Raw genomic sequence first — 23594 nt, 5'->3', positions numbered from 1 at the left:
ACTAATTATTCAGGCTAATAGGATTGTGCTGTTTTGATCATAGTTAAAGTATAGTAAAACATGGTACTATTTTCCAGTACAGTGAAAGTGTTCCATTAGTGCTTCAATTGCAGTAGACAGTGGTCATCATCCTAGTCATTTAATTGTGCTTATCTACTAATATTGCTACCATTGCTACTAAATGCTTTCTTATTTTGGTGTCTGAGGGCTCAGTTATATTCTCTCTTCTTGCCTTTGCTATAGTTAAATTTGTTATCATGTTTGCCCTTCCCTCACTTGAAACATTATTCCCCCTTTATGCTATGGTTTGAGGTTTGATAGACTGAGCTGTCACTGAGATGCTATTGCATGGGTTCTCCTCCCTTTATCGCTTTTCAGAAACAGCAGCTGCCCTCTTCCTACTCCTACACATCTCTTTGTATCCCCATTTTTTTTAACCATGGCAAGCAAGCATGACAGTAGCCTTGGGTTTTCATCTGGTTTTTCTTTTCTTTTTTTTCTGGCAACTGGACTTTCAGGTTCAAGTAACATACTCATCCAAGTTGAGTAAAAAATAAATAATCTTTCAGACACCTCTACAGCAACCCAGCCATAAACCTTCAAGCATGTTTACATGGAGGAAGTATCAGGTGACAAGTGTGACAAATTCTTTACTTTGGCAATGGGATTCTCCAAATAAAAATTTAAAGCATGCAACAGGATTTAAAATCGAAGTCAGGGACCTCCAGCCCTGACTAAGTATTAATCTGTTCAGAAACATTTAATTGCCTTGATTTTTAATTGCTAATGTACTTACTTTGAGGCCCTTCTGCTAAACTCCTATGTGGACACTCCTTTATTTATATACAAGTTGAAAAAACTACCTGCATTATGAAATCTCGTTGGTGTTGGCTGTTATTTTTCATAGGTGTAGTCCTGAACCTTTGTTTTTGTGGCATATGCAATATTTCAGAAGTTATCATAACCTGAAGGCGAGGGCACTAAATAAAAATGATGACCCAAGAAGATGCAGTAGGTTGATTTTGAACGTGACACAAGTCATAAAAGGAATAATTTTTTTATTGTATGAATTAAGTTGCAGGGACTGTTAAGTTAAACTTAAAATAACCCTTTTAAAAGTTGTTGAGGCTAATGAATTAGCCAGGAGGAGTTAGAGCCTGCTGCTGCCAACTAAAGTGCTTGGGGACTTGAGATAGAAGTGAACGATAAGAAGCAGCTTTCATGCATTCAAATAAATTACATGTTGGGCTTGACTTAATCCTGGCATCAGAATGATCTGTGGGGTTTTCCCTACATTATCTTAGTCTATGATTATGCAAATATCCTTTTAATGTAGCAACTCCTTAACAGGAAATTAGTCTCATACTTGCTCATGTGTTCTTGCAACCAACAGACATTTGCTTGCAAAATCCTAGTGTGTCTGAGGTACAAAAGGCACATTAACCCTTTAAGTACCAAAATTTTGCAAACATGCAAATAACAGGACATGCTTGGATATGTCGGGGATGTAGCAGATGAATCAGGAAATAGGTAAGTTTCCTAACACAAAAATATTCCTGGGTTTGAAAGTTCAACCAGAATGCAAAGAGTATTAATTTTACATTTGGTTTCAAAGATCGTAAGGATAACAGGGGAGGGAGAAAAATCCTACAGAAAATCAGGATTAAACCTGAATAAAATATGGAAATGAGACAAAGCAAAAAAACCAAAAGAAATGTAATAATTAGTGTTAAATGCACAGCAACCTTCTGAGCCCAGGTAGTCTGCCATCATCATTGACGCATATAGACATACTTAAATGTATTGCAATGATGTTGTTTTCAGGAACTGCACCAAAATGGGGACTGTGAGGGTAACCTGCTTTGTCTAGAGAACAGGAACTTAAGAAGTAGAATCAGGTATTTCATCTGCAGAGACAGATGGCTGGTATATTTTGGGAGGGACGGAATTGAAGTCACAAAAATTGCGTTGTGTTACTTGTGGTAGTATTAAGGTACATCTCTGAGTAAGCAGAAAAGCTCAGTTCTTGATTTCTTGTTTTTGTAAACCTCTGCTAGGTGAAATTATCTTAGGTAACCTCTTTCTTAAACTAAGGGTTTCTAGTATAAGAGGTCATCTTTCTTTTTATGCAAAAAAATACCAGTTAAGCATTTGATGTCAATCTGGGATACACCAGTGGTGAGTTGGCAGCTAGTACTCGAGGTGCCCCCCTTTTCTTTTTTACCCCCTCAATTGAAACACAGACAGCTAAATCCTTGGAGTTACAGGAGAGCCTGATGAAATTAAGCACCTAACTTTCCAATGGGATTTAGGGTAGTATCTGATTCATTCAAGCTCTTTTGAAACTCCCATCAAAGTGAACTGTTCAAGGCATGACCTTAAGGTAACACTTGAATCAGCCACAAAATCTAGACTTCCAGCTCTTTGCTTTAAATGTAAGACCTATTCTTTCTTCTATATCCAGTGTATTCTGTTTGTAATTACCAGAAATTACCATTAGAGAAATTGGAGCTAATCTAGGGCTCATTAAGGAGCGAGAATTTATGCCTTACTATTTAAATAAATTCTTGTTGATCTGGTTTCTGGAGATTAAACTCTGTAATTTTATGTGTCACAGATGGGAGAAACTTGCTAGTACAATAGCACAGTATCTTCGAGTAAAAGAAAAACCAACACATATACGTAAGTACAGAGAGAGTGAATGTTTGCAAATGGTATTCAGGCAATCCGAATTTCCAATATTCCCATTAAATCCCATCTAGTCAAACACACTCAGTCCATTTTTGGTATTGAGCACTAGCCAGTCACTAGTTTTTTCTGACTGCTCTACCAAAATCCAGCAGGTGCTAGATTAAGTCTGAGGACATACAGAAAAATCAAAAAATGTACTATCTGGAATTGATTTTGTTTTCAATAGATTAAAATCCTAACAAATAGCCAACTGTTGTGGTTCCACTAGAGATTTCACCTCCAAAACAATTTTGCAGTGGTGCACTCAATATGCTGAACAACTAGCATTCAAATTTAGCAGAAACAGGTCTCTCTGCTAATGATGCCAACCAAAAAAATAGTGAGAACTTTATTTACCATCTGATTTTTGTAGTGAACCCTTGGGTAGTACCACGATAAATGCCTGAGAGCTCTTTCAGACTCAGGGACTTAGAAATTTGCTTTTTTTAAAAATCATGTCAGGTAGCATTCCTCTGGAGTAACATTAAGTTTTAACATAAAGCTGACTTAAAATTAAACCAAACATACAGATTCACTGACTTCCATGGAAGCTTTGATGAGCTGGTAGCAAAACGTAGTCACAGGCACCTCTATATTCTCTGCTACAAAATTCTACCTCAGCTCAGAGGACTGTCCTTGGACACAACCTGGGGCTGTAAGGCACAACTTTTATTTCACCTTACACGTAGAGAAAAAACAAAACCAGCCTGCGAGGGTTCACCTCCTCTTGTAACAAAAGGGAAGAACAAGTCCAAAGTGGCTTCAAAAACGAAGCATTCTGCTAATTTCTTTATTGCTTATGAATCTGTTGAGTACATGACTGATAACTCCCTTCAGTAGGGATACCTTAACTTATGTCAACTCAGAGGTTTTTTTAACAATTTTAAAATTAAGAACTATTAATATCAAACTATATACCTTCTCCTGTTCCTCGATACAGAAGTAAGGCATTGAAAGTGCGCCAGGGTTTTTTTGCCAGTTTGCCATCTTCTGTAAAATGGCAAAAAATTGTTACAGGCCTATTTGTCAAAAAGTGTGGCAAAAAAAGAAGTTAGAGAAAGGCTACTGCTTTATTTCAGTGGGGGTTTTATATGTTAATTTTTAAATTACAATTTCAGAGTTGGAGGAAATAGGATGCCAGTTGTTTAGGCATTACAGCATTCAGTAGAGGACCCTATACTGGCATCATAGGTGCTTACTGTAAGTTAGAGCTCTATCTCTTAATGTTTCAAGATGCTGTATTCTGCAGGTTTTTTTCCTTCTTGGAAAGCAAGTAGGATGTTTGCAAGGAAATTACTTTTAGTGGGAAATACTGGAACTTAATTAGTTTTTTGGATGACCCACTTGAAATAGGAATTATGTCATTTTTACATAAGCCTATCTGGTGATACTAAACCTAGATAATCAGCTTTGATGGAGATCAAGTATTTGCTGCAAATGTATAAAAAAATCTAGCTGGATTATTAACCTACAATTCACATCAGAAAATGATGGAGACTTAAAAATGATGGGAGTTTAGAAGCTTTAAATCATATGGGAAATTTTCATAGTTTTGGTCTACATATTTGGTCCAGAACTGTAAGAGCTTTCTGAACACTTTGGGAAGCAATAATCATTTCACAAGTTTATGAAGCCAACAAAGCTGTGAAGTCATTGATTTCTTTGTTGAGAGTTCACACACAAACAGATGTGAGAAGAGTGTATTTAGCTCTTTTCCATACCACTGAATGGGACTCTGAGCATCTCAGAATCCTATATGAAAGAACTTTACTATGATAGAAATTTGATATTTCACACAGATTTCAGAAAGGCTACAGAGTGGCAAATTGTAGCTGGATGAGGATGTGAATATTTGTAATTAACGTGACCCCAGAGGAATGTATTTGGCAAAAAATACCTTTCTTTGTGAGCATTCTTTTGTAGTTTGTCATTACACATGCAGAACAAAACAACACCAAGTGTAAAATCATCTTTATCCTTGCAAAACATCAGAATTATGAAATGATACAAACATGTTGTATTCTGACAGGATCATCAGAACACCACTCTTTGCAGAAATCTAGCAGTTTATATAAGAATTAAAAATCACAATCAATAGATGGCAACTAGATTTCAAGACTAAATGGATTGTCACATCAAGAAGTATTTTCACTAGCACGCCCATAGGAAAGAAAAGCTAAGGGAAATACAATCTGCTTTCCCTTCATGCCAGTTGCACCTCTGAAATCTTAAAAATACTTAGAGATGTGCTTAAGTGGAGCAAAGGAGTAGGCAGCCTGTCTAAAGTCACTCTCTGATCTAAAAAATAATATTTTTCACCCAAGTTCTTATTGCAATCCACATACACTCACAAGATATGGAGTCACTGCAAAATATTTGCCACTGACAGAAAAGTGTCCAATAATGAAAAAATGTATCAATAAACATATAGTCAAAAACCTGCAGTAACTTAGTGATAACCACTATTTCACAATAATTAGTCACCCTCCCCCTAAGGTTTAAAGGTTGCACACTGCAGGTACAGCACTACGTACAGTAGGGAAGGACAAATATGCCTAAGTCACAAGACACCGATCTTAATGGAACCTGCCAGTCTGTCAGCATAGCACCACTACTCTTTACTAATTTTAAGAATTGGGTAGAACAAGCATTTGGGAAGGGAGTTCAGAAATAAAGTCAGTGGCATAAACCACAAAACAGTCAATACTATTCTTGTGTTCTTAAAATGTATAAGGAAGTCCAGAAAAGAATTAAATATGGCTATTCCTTTAATGTAAAAATAGAATGGCAAAGATTTTATTCAATTAAATTCACTGTAATCAACGCTTGCAGTTGAGTCTTGCAGTCCTAGCATCGGAGGGAAAAAAAGAGGCCTACCTGAACGATATGACAATTCATTTAACAACTCTTTAGTTGATATTGGACTGACAGGGACAGGAAAATCTGAGAGCAAAGCTTAGGTATTCCCTGTCGAGAAAATCTGAAGCATCCCAGGGAGGTTGAGGGTATGTTATCTTGGTAGATAAGCACTCAGAAAGTTTCTGATGGCAGATCATTCTATAATGAATCATTCCTGTTGAATGGTAACTTCATCAATTGATGTCTTGATGTCATCTTTGACAGCTGCTGTTGGTCTGGTAGCAGCAGATGCTGAACATGCTCTCTTGTGCAGCACAGAAAGACAGGCTGTAGCTGCTACCAGGGTGTGGAGATAAGAGGGATCTGGTTGCTGACAAACTGGCAGCATAGCAGCAACAACTTTAGTGGCTACACCAGGCTGTCATGGCACGGGTGACATCTTACTGCTTAGAAACAGCTGGTACCCAGCAGGCTGGATCAGGTCAGCGGGTGCTTGGCTTATACCATGATGCCATACTGCAAATGAGTTTTGTCGGAGCCCAGTGACAGACTGTTACGTGGGGACATGAGTACCCACCAAGACAAAGCAGGATGGTTTTTGTGCAAGTTCAGCACAACACAATTACCAGTAAATGGAGAGACCAATGGCACATGTTGTGCTATAACCAGTAGTCTGACATCGAAAACTAAAGAAAAGTCAATGCTCATTAACGGGTGAAAAATATAAGAAGTTTCCTCCCAACTCCCTGGTTTAGCAGAGTACTTTCCACCCATTTCAGTTCTTTCTGATCTCTTCAGAACATCCACAGTGACTGCCTGTCCACAAGCAGCCGAGTAAGACTGAATAGTCATCCCCATGAAATGGGGGAAGCGTTTTCTGCCATCTCTGACTTCAGCCATCTCATCTTTTGCCCCAGCTCTGGTGCTCTTTGGACCCACCTCTGAGTTGATTCAATGTTATACCAGTGGCTTATTAGGAAACAATATAATAATTTTCTTCCCCCCACTCCCACAGTAGTTTTCTCTTAGGCTGAAGAGTTAATTCTCCTCGTGGAAGCTCAAAAAAGTGCCAGAGATGATGCAAGGGGAAGCAGTGGGAATACATGGCCCCTAGCAGAAAACAAGGTCAGTCGGTGCTTACCCTGTCACCCTTGGGACTAGAGGCTCAATAATCAATCAGAAAATTGGTCAATCAAAGCTTAGACTGATGCCACTGGGGGGCCATCCCAGGAGATTTTGAAAGAAGACACTAAGATACATACATAAATATGTGAGACTATATTTTAATGAGCAGTTTGATTAAATCTACCTTACACTGGCTAATCATAGGTCATAAAAAGCTGTTTTAAAGTTGTAATAAACAAAATCTTATTGAAAGTGAATGAATTTAAAGAGGTAAAAACCAGACAAGACCCAGAGCAGTCTCTCAGTAACAACTTCCAATTGTATGCTATAAAATTATGAGTTTCCTATCCATTACAGTGACAATTAGGAAAATTTTAAAAATACACAGGCTACAGGCTTAATTTGAAAAAAAACCCTATTAACACAGCATGAAAGAATCTAGTTAAGGGGTCGTCCTCACTTTTTTTCCCCAAGAATAAAGGCTACTGTAACTTTTGGAAATGGAGATCTAGAACAAGTTAAATGATGTAGCAGTAGAGCAGGATCCACAAATGCATGTTGTTGAAATATGAATTTTTAAAGCATACAAACAAAATGTCACATTAGCTCTCCACAGCTTTTCTCAAAATCTTTTTTTTTTTCCACTGAATTTTCATTCCTCCTACTGTAGCTTTTGACAGGATTCATAAGTAGCAATGACTGTTCAGCGTTTTGTTTGTTTGTTTGTTTTAACTCTCCTTTTCTTCTTAGACGTGTTTAACAGTCAAAACTGACTGCTAACATCTCTCAATCAGCTGAGTATAACAGCACCCCCTTCTGGTTTTAGCAGTTTAAGGTGGAATCTGGAACTCCCATTATCATGTAAAAACCTGTATAGGAGAAACAAGGCAAAAGTTAAACTATCCTAAAACTAGGTATTTAGTCATAAGAAATAGGCAAACGAATATTAATGTCACTATGTTAGCCCAACTTATTCAATTGCAGGGGCTGAGGAATAATTTTAGAATGGTTCTCGTGGGCCATGAGGTAGCTCTGTGCAGGTGTGGTAGCCAGCACATCTTCATCACTGTATGTGGTGGCAGCACTCCAAAAACCTGGTCATGCAGGGGCTCACTTGACAGCAAGCCTCCTGTCCCACTGCTACTTTCTCTAGTGCGGGCATCAAGGCTCGTGATCCAAGTACCTGTCTGTTCTGGGCTCATGCTGCCTGAGCAGCCACTTGTTATCTCTTCTGAGGCAAACACAGTGGGTGGAGAGGACTATCTCATGGGCCAACTCTGTGCAACAAGTTAGCCTACCCTGTTTAATTAGACCACCACTTTGGCCCAGCAACAACTTTATAATCTCAGTACTGGTATCTTTAAAATTGCTTAGATTTTCAGGCAGAAGTGTCCCTGACTCTGAAACACTATGCTACCACTGTGTTTTGCCACACTGAGCTGTATATTGCTTACGTGAGGATTGTTTCAGGGATCCTTCATGTAAAGTACTGCCTGATCATATTATCTATGTGCTTTTTACTTTAAAATATTTGTTACGAAAACTTTCAAAACATTGATCATTGCTGCATTAGAAAACAGAAAGTCATGGTAATTTGCTGTATGAGGTAAACAGGTGACACTAATCAATAAAACTTAATCAAATTGCAACCAGCCGTTTCTGCTGAAGGAAAAAACCAACCCAACGCACCATATAAGTAATACCACTGAGATGGACTGAAATCAAACCTGATCCTGCAAGCTGAAGAACAAAAGTGGGTGTTCAGCCATCTCTGTATAGATTAGTTTACGAGGCTGGGGTCTTTTTTCTCCATTGGCTTTTTCTGCTAATGCTTGATACGATTTAGTTTTAAAAAGCAATTGCACTCCATGCTGTACGTTGGTGCTAAAATATGCACATACTTAACTATTAATACATATCTTTTTGTTGCAATTTGTGGTTAAGGAGCATTATTTCAGGCATAGATACAACTGCAGTGGTAACGGAGTGGGGGAGATGTCCAATACTTAAGTTTCCCAGTGGGAAAGCAGACTGAAGTGATGGTGTCATCTGTAGTCTCTCCCTCCAAACAGATCAATCTCTACAGATAAATTCATACCTGAATATGAATGTTGTCATTTACAACATCCCATTTTCTTCTCCTGGATGTTTTGAAGGATCTAGCCCATGTTGCTTCATCTGCACTGCGATATCAAACAAGTAATCGTAACACTCACACCTAAAATTAAAAAAGTTAAATGTAAAGTAAGGCTCAAGTATTACCTCTCTCCATGTTTTATGGAAATTAATAGTTTTCCTCCCTGAGATTTACATCACCAATGCAATAGTCTGACTGGACATCTCTATTATAATTTATTTCAATTACTGTGGTATGGAAAGTGCCCAGCATTTTTGCTACATGATCCTAATTTCCTACATTTCCCTCAGCAAATGAAGAAGTAAATTGCAAAAATGCGACTAGGGAAGACTACAGAAACAGTATTAGCAGGTGTCATATAAAAGCAGAGATTGCCTGCAGGTTTCACATGAGGAGGAACTTGTCCATATGAAAGGAAAACATTGGCAACCCTATCAGCCAGCATTGATATGAAAGGAAAACCAAGCAGTGGGAATCATGGACAAACCCACTCCCAAAAGCTCCCTATACTTTCAGCAAGGCCGGAACTTAATTTTCTGAATCACTGTCCATGGGTTGGAAATACATATGACATTAAGGTCATTATGATTTTGAGGTATAATAGCAAAAGATACCATATTCCTAAATGGTACTCACATCGTTTTGGCTTTTTCCCATGTTTCTCCCCATACATAAACTCCATGACGTCTGACCAATACAGCACAAGTGTCTGGGTATTTTTCCAGTGCACGTGCCATTCTTTCCTTGAGATCCTTCTCTTCTGGTGTATTCTCAATAATGGGAACCACTAGTGTATCATCATATCTAAAAGAAAAAAGAATGTATTTAAAAACCCACTGTGTTTGGATGCATTAAGCTTTTCCCTAAGAAAGAGACTGTGTAAAGTGGTTAACAAATTCACAACACTAGTGATTTTATGCCCTTCTCTTGTGAGTCACACTATAACATAAGAACTGTCAGAACATCTCTCACTCCCAAACATATGCTATGCTGGCAATACCTGAGCTACACTTGAGGCACAAAAAGAAAATAACACTTTAATGTGTTAGGTGTAGCTGTTTGTTCACGTATCACTTTGTAGTTGGGTCCCTTTACAACTTTTTCAGACTCTCTTCATCTTGTATTGGCATCACCTACAAGCTTTATCTCAGATTAAATTATTTAAAAGAATCACATCACGAAGAAGGAAATTAAGCTGTTTGCTGGAGAGCAGAAAAAAATTAATTTAGGTAGTCCAAAAAGCCCCTGGAAATAAGATTGTCCTGCTAAGGCATATAAATAGAAAGTAGAGTCAACACATGAAAAATAAATTCTCTGTGATGGAGTCATTGGTGGGCTACATGCGATCTTAAGAGAGCCTGAGAACCCCAGTTCCAAAGACAAGATGATGCATGTTACTCAGTGGAACTTGCCTAAGAGTTTCTTCTGAAGGAGGACTGGGATATTTGGCATTGTTTGAACCTTAATTAACACTGGCAGAAACTTGTTTAAATAGTTTTTAATAAGTCCCCAGTTCAGGTTCAGATTTATCATTGAGATCACATAGACATTTCATGACTGGATGCTAGTAGTACTTACTTTTATAAAACACAGACAGAAAGCAATCGTAAAAATAATACAGCTTGTACTTCAAATCAGATATTCAGAAAATTAAAAAAGTCTCACCTCTCACAGTTTTCAATACTCATGCCTTCCCAGGAAGTCCATAAAAATAGCGAATGAGGAAAATTAAGTGGGTTTTGTAGGTTTACTTTGACTCTTACATGTTCTGATTGTTAAAATTAGATTTGGAGTGTTCACTACTAGTGAGGCCAAATGAGCTAAGGGATTGGTTTCCTAGGTTCTGCTTTCTACTTGCACGTGAGTTTGGAAGCAGGTATAAATAACGCAACTGTTTCCTAATCATAACCATAAGCTTTTTATCAAGAACTAATATCTATAACACCCCAAGAAGACTCTAAATGAATTAAATACTCGATATCTCTTTAGTTTTATTGAAATATAAACAGCCTACATTTAGCCAAACCTTCATATAAAATACCTTGGGACAGTCTGAGACTTTCAAAGCTATTCACCACAGCTGTAGTTCTCTCTTTCCTGAATAGCTTCCAAAAAAGGTTTATGTCATTAGAAACAATATATCGTCAATACCTTTATTGAAAGATCCCATTCTGTATTATTGATTTTCTTTTTAATTCAATGGGGAGCTTTGTGTGAGGCAACACAGTGGAATCAGTCTAGCGTGGATGAATATGTACTTAGGAACCATTGTAATCTGGAGCTTTGATTCCTCCAGTTTTTCTGGTAAATTAACAGGATGACATGGGACAATTTGGAGATATGGAACCCAGTAAATACAATGTCTCCTGACTAACATTTAGGAATGTTTGAGAATTCAAAATGCATATCCAAAAAAGAAAATTGTTGTGGATTTTTTTAAACCCACTGTTGTTAGACAATTCAATATAAGGGGTGTCTTTTGCCACATTAAAAATACAAATGCTAATACTGACAAGAAGGTAAAGCTGGCAAGTCAACCAAAATGAATAAAATATGCCCGGGCGTAAAATCACATGCCAGACATATGGCTTGCTCCCTCGCCAAAGGGCAATAGTTAGTTACAAAAATTAACATCAAAAAGTGGAAAGAATTTCACATTTCAATTTTTCATCTAATTGTCACATATTATATAAATGTTGTTTGAGGATCCCAATTCAACACTCTGTGGGTGGAGTCCTCAAAACAAGCCTTCACACATAATTTGGAATAACTCAGCACTTACCTCAGAGCTTATCCTTGAAAAGTAGTAACATTATCTTTAATGAGCTGTTTATTCTGTATTTTTCTTTCAAAGTCTTTCAAGTAAAATCTGAAATCCTCTACTCTCTTAACATGCCCTAAACTAGCACAGGCAGTGATATGTGAAGTCCACCCAAATGTAGTTTGTATGTTATCAATCCAACCTAATGTTGGTTGGCTCCAGTTTCAGTTTAACACTGTGTAGATGTGTTAACATCTCTGTTCTTGAGATATTTGTCAGGACATAGCTCTTTATTTGGTTTATTTCTGTAGCTCAACAGACCATAGTAGCCTTGACAGTTACAAGATTTTATCTCGGATCTCTTCCATAAGCTTGACACCTTCTTACAGAAAGCCAATGACTGATTTATTCCAGATGTCTTTTTACTTCTTATTCCTAATACTTTATATTGCACACTTTAACACACATAACTCAAATAACTTTTCATCTATTTATATTGCTGAAAACAAATGATCAAATAGCATGCCTCTTTCCTTTATATAAATATAGAGAAGTACCGGTAAGAGCCTCCTGAAGTACACTTCTGGATTCCTTTTATCATCTCTTGATGGGTAATGCTGAACTCACTCCCTGGGTAAAGAAGGGTAGCCATAACAGCAGCCTTGGAATGAGTATGGATCACTGCGCCTGCCCCTAAGAACAGAAAGAGTAAAAAAAACACCAGTATTTTCAGAATTAATTTTAAAATGTGTCTATTAAGAAAATTGTATTCACATACGTGATTCATTTCCTTTGGCTAGGCATCTAGGCAAATGGTCATCTACTGTATTAGAGGAAAAAATACGCAGCAACCTAAATAAAGGTATAAGATAATTACTCATCTATGAAGGATAATTATGGATTGTCTTAGGACACTAGTGTTAACCTCTAGTTAGTGACAAATTCCAGGAGAGAAACTACTTGCACAAATTCAAGGAGAAACACTACTTGTACATTGCTTCACATGCTGCAATGACTGAAACAATCTATTAATTTTATCAGAGTTCTGAGATTCTAAAGAATTCCCAGACTTACTTGTGAGATGAAAGTTTAAAGACTTTTACTTTCTTTTTACGCTAGTACTATTCTTCAATTACCCACTGATTCTCTGAAAAAATATTTATCGTTATTGTTTCATGATGGAAAGATAGACAATAATTAGGTAATTATTGGTAGACAATAATTATAATTTACTTATAAAGTTGCAATGTAAACAAAAATATGAAATGAGTTTTCCTTGTGTACACATGTAAGTTTCTTGTGCAGGAAGATCAGAAGAGACTCCCTAAATTCTTTCTAAAGTAACAGCTGTAAATACTACACAACAGCAAAAGCTCTTTATTACTGTCCACCTACAAAAGAAAAGTTTCATACTTTCTTCACCTATCTGTAACTTAGAACCTTTGATCAAAGCCAATGGTTGTAAAAGGATCTAAAACATAGTTGCTGAATAGGCAAAACTACTGGCATAAAACTGCTATAAATACCCCAGCTCCTTCTGCAACCTACTAACAAACCGCACTAAAAATTAGTGCCGAAAAGATGATCACAGGTATAGCTACATGAGAAAGTTAAAATGTGAATGACAGTCACAGTATGTTACCACGGATTACCACCATGGTACGTATTCCTTTGCAAATCAATTTATTTTATAGTTTCATATTTATTTCACTGAAACTTCCATGTATAAAGAATATAGTACTGAATATCAGTTTTGTGGATGTATATATACAGTGCTTCAGTCATCACTGAGCTAAAAACATTTGCTACACACCTCTCATAGTGTAGGCATTCATAAAAAGAGGTGTACACTGGCTTTTCTTTAATTTCTTCTGTGGTGGAGGACCACTGATGTCCTGTTCATTCATGTCACAGACAAACATATCTTCTGGCTGTAAGAAAGAAGAAATTATTTTGACCTCTGATGATCAGAATAGTTTTGTTTTCCTTCTTGGGAGACAAATATATACACCATATATTTAATATTGAATGTGATTTTAACTTCGTAAAAGTGCTGTAACGCACCACGTTTATTCTAGCTTCTAACACTATTAACTCACATTGTGTAACGTGAATTAATATTAGGTACTCTTTTTATTCAGACTGCTGCCAATCAGATATTCGTAAAACTAAAATTTTCTCAGAAAGCAGACAGCCTGCATCTAAATAACAGACAATAGATCACAAAGAAAAGTAGTAACTGATTCAAAAAAAGAAATGTATATGTACTTTTCTTTCTCCCCTTAAAGAACCAACAAAGGACATGAATTAAACCTACATATAATATATTTAACTTGTAGGAGTATTTTTTAAACATTGCTTTTAGTAGATTTACATGAATGTTACCTTTGCATCAATCAGCTACTCATAACAGTACAAAGAATTGTTCAGGGCAGCAATAAAACTTTCTTCTTTAATGCTATTTTATTTACAGTTGCAAAAGATTTCTTTACTCACTGCACCCAATCCACTGCTACTGCTAGTAAAGAACAGACCATTACCGTCTTGTCATGTTATGCCTTTGCCTGCCTTACTTGCTAACACCCCCAGCGAGCACTGCTGCAAAACCCCAAGTTTCTATCAGTGAAGAGAATCCTTTCACTCGTCATTGTATTTACCCTCAGATCTCTAAGACAAAAAACCCTTTCCACATATTATTCTATTCTGGGGGAGTACCTGCTGTCATAAAATAGTTATCATTTACCATTCTCCCCTCCACTTACTTTTTTGGGTGTTTTGGCTTTTTTTGAAAGGAGACAGGCAGACGAGGTCACCTTTTTATGGGGAGAGCCCATCTATTTACTGAGAATATCAAGACAAATATCTGCAATAAGTAGAGGTGAGGTGTTAATGCTTAATTACAGATGTGCCAGAGTAACTTGAAACTGTAGCCAAACACCTATAAAGCCATTCAAGCTTGACAAAGGATAAAACTGGACTTGAGTAATGTTTGAATCTCACAGTCTTCTGTGTTAATTTAAAGCAAAGACATGATCAAGACTAACCTACACTGGCCACTGAAACACATGTTGGCTTGCTGTGCTAGTGGAGTACTGGGTGAAACCCCCAGTTGTTTTAATAAGGCAGTCAGTAAGTATAACAAATTTCTAACTTTACATAAAGAAAAATGAAACTCTAAACAAAGGTACTTTCATCCATCTCAAGATGAGCTCTGAGGTAAAAATACAGTTCAACATACCTGTATTCTTTCCTTTTGGACTCCTGATGGAGCGATGTAGATCTCATTTCTATGAAAAGTTACAGACAAGGAAAATCAATAAACACAGGGTTGTTCAACTGCACGGGCATTAGAGTTCTTGATCCACTGAAAATCCAGTAGCAAATCTAGTACCTCATAATTTAATAGGTTGACATGTAGATGGTTTTCAAAATAGAACCAAACCATAGCAGGGCATACAAAATCTTTTAACTTGCAGGGGTACAAAACCATGCTTTCAACTTGACAAGAGATCTGAAGCACACGTAGGAAGTGCAGCCTTATTTTTCCTACAAAGAAAACACACAGCCTCTCCCTGCAATAATTCCAAACTCAAATCCCCAGAATTCAGAATAAAAATGGAACGACAGAAATTGCAAGCAGATACTGATCTATAACAAAACAGGTGACAAAACTATTACTTACAATGCAAATACTTCTGGGTTTTGTTATAACTGTGTAGTTTAGGTTTTTAATACATTTATATATTTATTTGTATCAATAAAAAGATAACACTAATGCAATGCAATTAAATGACTGAAATTCAAGTAGAAGTGCATCACTTCTTGCAAGGTTTACATGAACAATGACTATAAAAAATTTAACATTAAAATTATTTTAAGGTGGTATCTGAAATATTTTCAATAATAGCAACCCCCCCCCCCCCCCGATTATCTCTCTCAATTGTAATCACGACTCGGTTTCGACAGTAACATACTAAATTCAGGAGCATAGAGACACCTAGTGAATAATTAGTCAAGTTACAGACACATTTCCTAAGGACCACAAGGTATTTTTTATTTCTGGACAAGAGCACTTAGAAGAGCAATGAAGCTGGTGAAGGGTCCAGAGCACAAGTCTTATATGGAGTGGCTGAGGGAACTGGAGTTGTTTAGTCTGGAGAAATGGAGTCTGAGGGGAGACCTGATCGCTCTCTACAACTACCTGAAAGGAGGGTGTAGTGAGGTGGGTGCTGGTCTCTTCTGTCAGGTGGCTGGAGATAGGACGAGAGGAAATGGCCTCAAGTTGCACCAGGGGAGGTTTAGATTGGATATTAGGGAATATTTCTTTACTGAAAGTTCAGGTTATCAGTCATTGGAACAGGTTGCCCAGGGAAGTGGTGGAGTCACCACCCCTGGAGGTATTTAAAAGACGTGTAGACGTGGCACTTTGGGAGATGGTTTAGTGGTGGACTTGGCAAGGGTACTTTAATGGTTGTACTAGATGATCTTAAGGGTCTTTTCCAACCTAAATGATTCTATGATTCTAATTCTTCCAAAAATACAACTCTTAAGATGACGTACTCTTCATAGTGGTAAAACAGCTGTGAAACACATAAAAATGTGGCTTTATCATATTTGTAATTTTTAACATTCATGAATTAAGACTGCCAACATTGCATTCATTTAGTCTTAATTCCTTTTCATGAGCAAGATGATTGAGAGCACAACATATAAAGAAATCAAGTGGTAATTCAGTTGCTAATGAAGACGTGCATTTTTTCTTCTTTTTAAAAAATTCATTACAAAGGGAAAATCTGATTATGAAATACAGCCTTTGAAATACAGGACACCTGGCAAAGAATTCTAGATCCATTTTTAATATGCTATCACACGTCCAAATTGGCATTTTTATTCCGAGTAGTTGATATGAATTGCACAGTGAGTAATACTGGTTAGGATTAGCTGGTAAAACCAGTTGTTAGAATTTCAGTCAAATTTCAATTGTTCTTTCACTATTTCCTATGTAACAATTCTATGCTAGTCTCACCTCTGCCTCATAGCTATTCATTTTGAAACATACCTACTGTTACAGTAGGCATGAAACTACAGCCATGTAGATTACTGTTCCTAGACCATGTAAGATATTGGTATCAACTCAAGTTTGTATTTTGGTGTAGTCTGAGCAACCAAGTTCTAGAACTGCTGAGGAAAACTGTACTACTATGTTAGTGTATTCTCTGTTGACATGATTTATCTTGCCACAACCAACATGAATTGCACTGAAATAACAAAGAAAATAGGCTACATTTAGCTACTGATGAGAAATCAGTGCTAGAAAGATCTTTTCATAGATGAAAAACTTTAAAACCAAGAATTAACTCTCTTATCATTCCTCTCATTATTATTACTGCTACTGCTTTGCCTGCAAAATCAAGAAGGGAAGTGGACTGATCTGCACAAAGCCACAAATATTAGCATTTAGAGCCTTTACTTCATATATGTATATATATCTCATATACTTGAATAGCAATGGCTGTTCTTGTCTGCGTGCAAGTGTACGTCAGAAAAATGGGAGGTCAGACACTTTCAAGTTAAGAGTGTCACAACACCCTGTGACTGGGGACAGAATTGCAGGCACTGTGCAAATTATTTTGCAGAATGACTTCTCTTTTTTCAGTGGCCACTGGTAGGAGCTCTGTCTCCATTAAAAGCTTGCAAAGTATGCACAGGGGGAGACGAGCAAATTAAAAAGCAACGTGGTTCTCCTTAGGAGTGGATACAGACCAAAAATTGTTTTGCTGTTACCTGTCCTGCTTTAATTATATGTTAAGAATACCTCCTTAGAATTATATCAGTAGAACAGTAATTTCCTTCTTAAAGGAAATGTATTGCCTGCAAAATGTCTAGGGTGGGATTCATCTCACCTAACCACAGGCATTTGAAAGCTGTGTGCCTGGTGTAACCCACTCTAAATTCCATGGTCAATGAAATAAAAAGGGGAAATGCCTTGCTCCTTAAAAAAAATTCATCTACCTCAAACAAAGATAGGAAAAGGACAGAAAAAAGTCACTCTGAAGTTGGCTCCCTCCATGGAAGGGACTGCAATGATTAATGCAGACTAGCCAACTCCCTTCTACACGGTTAAATTTGGTGTACTGTCCATTTCTCCCTCTACTTCTTGCTCACTCTTGACTTTCAAAGATTTTTCATAGAACTGAAATGCCCTCACCAACTCCTAAATACAGCCACCCCCACTCCCTCTAAGCATCACATTCTTTCTCTTCCACCTTTACTTACCCGTGTTTCAAGCTGATTCCTCCACCAGTTCCTGTTACCCAGCCTAAACCATAAAACAGTCTACAAAGCTCTGGTATAAGATTTCTTGGATGTAACTTCTCCTAAAAATAAATTAAAGAAATAAATTTAAAAACATCCAAAACGTCACAAACCTAAGATTTTAAATTCTGAAATTTAAAGTTTAAAGGGGTAGTAATTTCATACTGTAACATGACAGTCTAATTTATGCTTATGAACCGCAGTTGCAAAATGACTGCATGTTTGCACAATGCGCTTTACACTTTGCAGGAGCCATTCACACCTTGAACAGAACAAACACCCCTAATAAAATGTGTGTCTGATTATCCTTCACAGGAAAGGTCTCATCTCAAATTTACTCGAGTGCAGTGGCCCACAGGTATTACATCAGCAAGATTAAGTCATATGCTATTGCCATAAAAAAAGAAAAGAAAAATAAATGCATCTAACATCCATTTTGAAAAGCTCAACTAATAACTTTTCCCATTGAATCAGTTTTCTGTAGAACATACTTGATATTATGTATTTTATACATATATTATTTATATTGTATTTCTACGTAGCAGTCAAAAATACCATAGAAAACATAGGCAAATTATTTGATGAACTTCACATTCCTACCTTTTTACAATGTGAGGTTACCTCACATGCAGTTTAGACAGACGGCAAACTTTAAGAAGAAAAATAGTTCTTAAATTTTTCCGTATTCCGTTGTTTATTACATCAGTAAATATATCTGTATCTGTCTATTAACCAAAGGTATCTGTAGTGTCAGAGATTCATTCATAGGTAATCTAAACCAGAATGGTTTTACAGAACAAGCCAAAACTATTTACTGGCCATCTTAAACATTACTCTGCACTGAACATATGAAACTAAGAAAGCTGTACCTAACAGGTAGTGGTCTTTGATAAGTGAGTACTACTTTGGAAAACTAAAAATTTTGAATGTTGGAATCATTTACATGAGAAATATAACCGGTGTACACAGAGAAAACTGTGAGATTCGACTTTAATTCATACTGTGTGCTTGAATTTATGCATTTGCATGTTGTCTTGAGTATTTCTTTGAGATTATTGAGAGAACAAAAAGCCAAAGTCTTCCCCATTTACCAGGGTAAAAATAAAATAAAACCCGTAAGTGCTTTCACAAAGATCCTGATACAACTGAACCCATCAAGGAAGGAATTAAGTAGAGAAACAAAGCAGTGATTTTATTTATGGCAATTTATCTCCCTGGGATGGGGTGAGATTTCTACCTACACCACCACAGTAATATAGCTGGTTTTGTTTCTTTATATGGGTGTGTGACAAAAATCAGCAATTAAGCACAACAGATGTGCCCTTTGTATTGTTTTCAACAGAAAAATGTATTAGTTTTAGGAAGGCTAAACCCTTAGGTCACCAAATACAGTCCCCTGCTACTGCATTAAACTCTCATGTAATTCTTTTTATGTATGCATTAAGCCTGATCAGTACTTCACACTTCAACTTCATTCTAGTGGAGCACCATATTCTTCAATGGCACTTGTTTCTGAAGCAATTATCTTTAAAGAACTGGGATTCAGTACATATGCTATTCCTGCCTGCTCTGATTTTGTTTCTATTATTTACAGTCTCTTTTAATATATTAAAAATTCGCCTGTTTGTTCATTTCAAGTGATAGAAACAAGACTCTGACCAGCACTCCTAGAAACTTATGTAAGAAGTTAAGATTTGTAAAGCACCATGAACGTTCATCAGTTCACATTACCTGAAACAAATAGAACAGTATATACAAGAGTACATGAGGAAAAAGACCCCAGGCCAAATAAGCAAACTCCTACATTTACAGTGGAAATAATCTAAAATCTTCCCCACTGACACAGCTGAAAATGAAACCACTCCTTTCCAGCTCTTTGCCACTGAAAATAGTAATATACATCAAGTATACTCTGACTAACTAAACATTCCACAAACACTAGTGACTCTGAAATGTACTGTGAATCTGAAAATATTAATGCATGTGTCGTATGTTTACAAATGCAAAACAGGCTCATAGTATGTGTAAATTATGGGTCTCTGTTTTGTTGTTCTGATTTATTTATACAGAATTAATGGCTGTATATAATTTTTATCTATTCAACTGTCATAAAACTGAGTCCCACAGTATCTTGTTTTGACTCAGACATCACTGCCTATTAGTGATAGACATCACTGCCTATTTCTAACCTATGTACTACACTGGTATTTTTCATTTCAAAGAAAAATTATGTCTCTTCTACTTTTGAGGGAATAAGCTTATATTAAACAGGTTTATACGGCTACTATTTATTGAATGTACACAGCCATAAAAAACCCCTAGATTATAACATTCCTACAGTTGTTTCATATTTTCCTTGTTTGATTAATCTAGACATTTACTGCAAAACTCATATTCATGGGAGAACATGAGTGCTTTTCACCACTTTAAAAAATCATAAAAAGAATTAAAAATTCAAATTCAGAAGCTACTTTCATCAAGAACATATGAAAATAAATACAATAAAGGAATTTAGACTTTTTTTTTTTAAGAATTCCAGGATTATAAATCAATCCTCAGAGTTTAACAGTATTTTTCGAGGACCAGTGGATGCTGATTATAAGCATAAAATTTCTAAACAAAAATATTACTGTATTTCAGGTTTAAAATTACTGACAATAAAAATGACAGTTCTTTCCATAACTAAAAAAGGGTACTTGCTGTAGTAAGCCCGTGAGTGAACATGTGTAAAAACAGTAGGCAACTCAACAGGATTACTCTTTGTCAAATCTCAGTTAGCACTACTTTTAAATTTGATTTTTAAGTTGAAGTACAGATGCCATTGGCTATCTCTTCCTTCATAGCTCCAACTCAGGACCTGGCCCACTAGTTTTGTGATACAGCTAACATGAACAATTTAGCTTCTTTGCTGCTGTGCTGCTACCATCTTAGCCTGTTTCTATGTGCTGTTAGGTATGAAGGAAAACTCCACAAATTTCCATGAACTAAAAGAAGTGACTAATTTTTCAATGCATTAAATTATTCTTTTGAAAACAGATTTGCTGGTGAATTTCTAAACAGAAACTGACTGAAAGTATTCACTGAAAATTTAGAATATTTCCAGCAATCAAATCTTTAAAAAAAAATTATTATTGTATTCTGCAAGATTGTGGTTGCTCAAGGAAAATTAGCTTTTTCCTGTTTTATTCAAATTACTGTACCTAATATGATTTAAAAACCAAAACAAAACAAACCCACTCTCCTAACCCCCAAAAAACAGAAAACAAAGTGGATCTAATATAATGGAAACCAAGGCTACTTGTGGAACAAACACATTTGTAAAGGTTTTGCAGATAATTTTCAAAAGGTATAAAACTGAACTGCAATGTGGATATTTTAAGTTATTATAGTAAATAAACAGTGAAATATGCATCTCTTTCACACATTGCTTAGAAATCATGTATCTTCCTCAGGAATAAGCACACACTGCATAGATGAAATCACACCATTGATATTTCATACTGACAGGTAGTAAATCATGATGAGGTTTCTCTGAATAGCCACGTAGTGATAAGTTTGATGTGGTAAACCAGATTTGTCCAACACTGTATACATAAAGCGAGAAAGGTACCATTAATAAGTTAGTAGATTTTGGTTTAAAATCTGTCTTTAGCATAGAAATAGATCAAATGAATCAAAATAGCAAAAATAATGTCATGATCCTTTAAAAAAGTTTACTTTCTACACCACCTTCAGCACCATACAAGGATTCTACAATGCAAAAGGGAGTTGTTTTAGGTGAGAAAGGAAGAGATAGGAAAGCAATGTGGTGAGGATTCCTACTCTGCTTAAGAGCCTCAGACTGTCAATTTTTACAGCAAGTACAGACCTCCAACTGAAATTGATCATTTATAGTGTGCCTTTTTTATGTTTTTAATTTTATTGCAGCAATTAGAAGCTTTAATAGTTTTTTAAAAATTACAAGTGATTAGCTGCTTTACTGCTCAGCTTAGTCATTTATGCCCATGAAAGGACATTTCCAAAAGAAATGTTTGTGCAGCAGCAGGAACCCACATTAGGGGAGGTATTCTGTTAACACCCATAGAATAAAGAGGACAAAAGCAAAAAATAAGTAGCACATACCAAAACTGGTAGGCAGGTAGTTACTTAGTACCGATACCTTTGCTGAAACATTACAAAAAAAATGCTGTTGTCACTGTTCTCATCCCCCACCCCATGACTATAAAGTTGAGGATCCTCGATGGTCTAAAGTAAGACCGTAAGACTTAAGCAAAGGGCAACTGGGACTTTGTGAGCCCCCTAAGATTGTCTCCTGGCCCTTAGAATCACAGCAAGCAAAGGCTTTGTTTAACACAGCCCCTCTGAACAGAGACCACTTGCATCTTGTTGCAGTTGCTACAGGGGCCTGTCCGTCACAGGAAAATGCTTCCAGTTAGCACTGGACTTGCAGAACCAGGTGTGGGGAGGCAGCAGTGGCAGCATCAGCGAAGCAGGCATGGATGCAAGACAGCGGCAGTGGTTCTGAGGCAGGAGACAGGGAAGGTGAACTGATTGGGAGATGGCAGCCTGGGGCAAGACTGACAAGGTTTGGAAGCTCCTACTTTAACCTCATCTTTAAACCCTCTAATGACAGTGAGTCACAAACTCCTTAGGCAACAGTCCCAGGTTAGAAATATTTTCCTAATTCCTAACCTAAACCTTGCTTGCTGAAACTTAAGCTTGCTATCTCCTGCTAAACAGTCATGGACATAAAGAAGACGTTCTTCCCTTTCACCTCTGTGACAACATTCTACATACTAAGACAACTCCATTTGCTCCTCTTTTTTTTTTTTGACTAAGCAGATTCTTTCCCTTTTTCCTGACAGGCCACATTATCTGGCCTGCTGACAATTCTCATCTCCCTGTTGTCAATCCACGCTGTTCTCAATGCTCAGGCTGGTCTCTTGACCAGTTCCACATACCAACAGGACAGGTATTCCAAGCCTCATACAGGTGATACTCCCATACGCTCTAGCATGACGTTTTTGCTTCGTTTGATGAAGTGCAGCAGTGCCGGCTCATGCTGACGTTGTGATGACTTACAATAATGAAGTTGTCAAACTACAACCACCCCCCCAAACAATCAAACACAGAAAAAAAAACCCAAGAGAAACCTACACCCCCCCCCCCCCCCGAGTTAACCATAAATAAATAAATTAATTAATTAAAAGCACCACAAGTCCTGTAAGTGCAGCCAGGCTGTCAGCTGGCAACATTCTGGGAAGCGCAGTGAATCTCCTAACACCTCCGTACTCCCTGCTAACTCGTCACTACGAAGGCTATAGCTAATTACAGGTGACGAGAATCGCCTCAGAACCCTACACTTGCCAACTGCCGTGCTGCAGCACCCGCTGCCCCGAAGGGCCCCCAGGACCGAACCGGGCACGCCGGCAGGGCCGTTCCCGGTTCGCTGTCACATCGCGGGCTTGCTTTAAGGGGACGCTGCCGGGAGGACGGCCCTGCGCCCTGCCCGGGAGCAGGCGCCGCGCAGCCGCTCCGTTACCTGCGCGGCGTCGAGGTCGTTGGTGGCGGCCGCCATTAGCGCCGGTAGCGTGGGGGTCCTTCCTCCCTTCTTCCTTCCTTCCTTCCCTCCCGCCTCCGCTCCTGGCGGCGGGGCGCCGGCCCGAG

General features: G+C 37.4%; 2 protein-coding genes across 3 annotated transcripts in view; one reads left to right on the top strand and one right to left on the bottom strand.

Moving 5' to 3' along the window:
• APIP (APAF1 interacting protein) lies at positions 1-23577 on the bottom strand. Its single transcript, XM_049825123.1, has 8 exons — positions 23470-23577; positions 17889-17989; positions 14851-14899; positions 13426-13543; positions 12170-12305; positions 9488-9655; positions 8813-8932; positions 1-7583 (listed from the first exon to the last, which is right to left on the bottom strand). Exons 1-7 carry the CDS (start codon positions 23503-23505, stop codon positions 8833-8835), a joined length of 708 nt encoding a protein of 235 aa, XP_049681080.1. The 5' UTR covers positions 23506-23577; the 3' UTR covers positions 1-7583; positions 8813-8832.
• Positions 23404-23594, top strand: part of PDHX (pyruvate dehydrogenase complex component X) — a 66752-nt gene continuing 66561 nt past the window's right edge. Inside the window, exon 1 of one of the 2 annotated variants that reach the window (XM_049825117.1) lies at positions 23404-23513. The gene's annotated coding sequence lies outside the window, so the exon portion shown is untranslated. The remainder of the gene's footprint in view (positions 23514-23594) is intronic. The other variant, XM_049825120.1, reaches the window with a different exon arrangement.

The sequence above is a fragment of the Accipiter gentilis genome, chromosome 22, assembly GCF_929443795.1.
Source record: "Accipiter gentilis chromosome 22, bAccGen1.1, whole genome shotgun sequence".
NCBI lineage: Eukaryota > Metazoa > Chordata > Aves > Accipitriformes > Accipitridae > Astur > Astur gentilis.
Note: the sequence above shows the minus strand (reverse complement) of the source record. Positions and strands in the feature narration are given on the sequence as shown.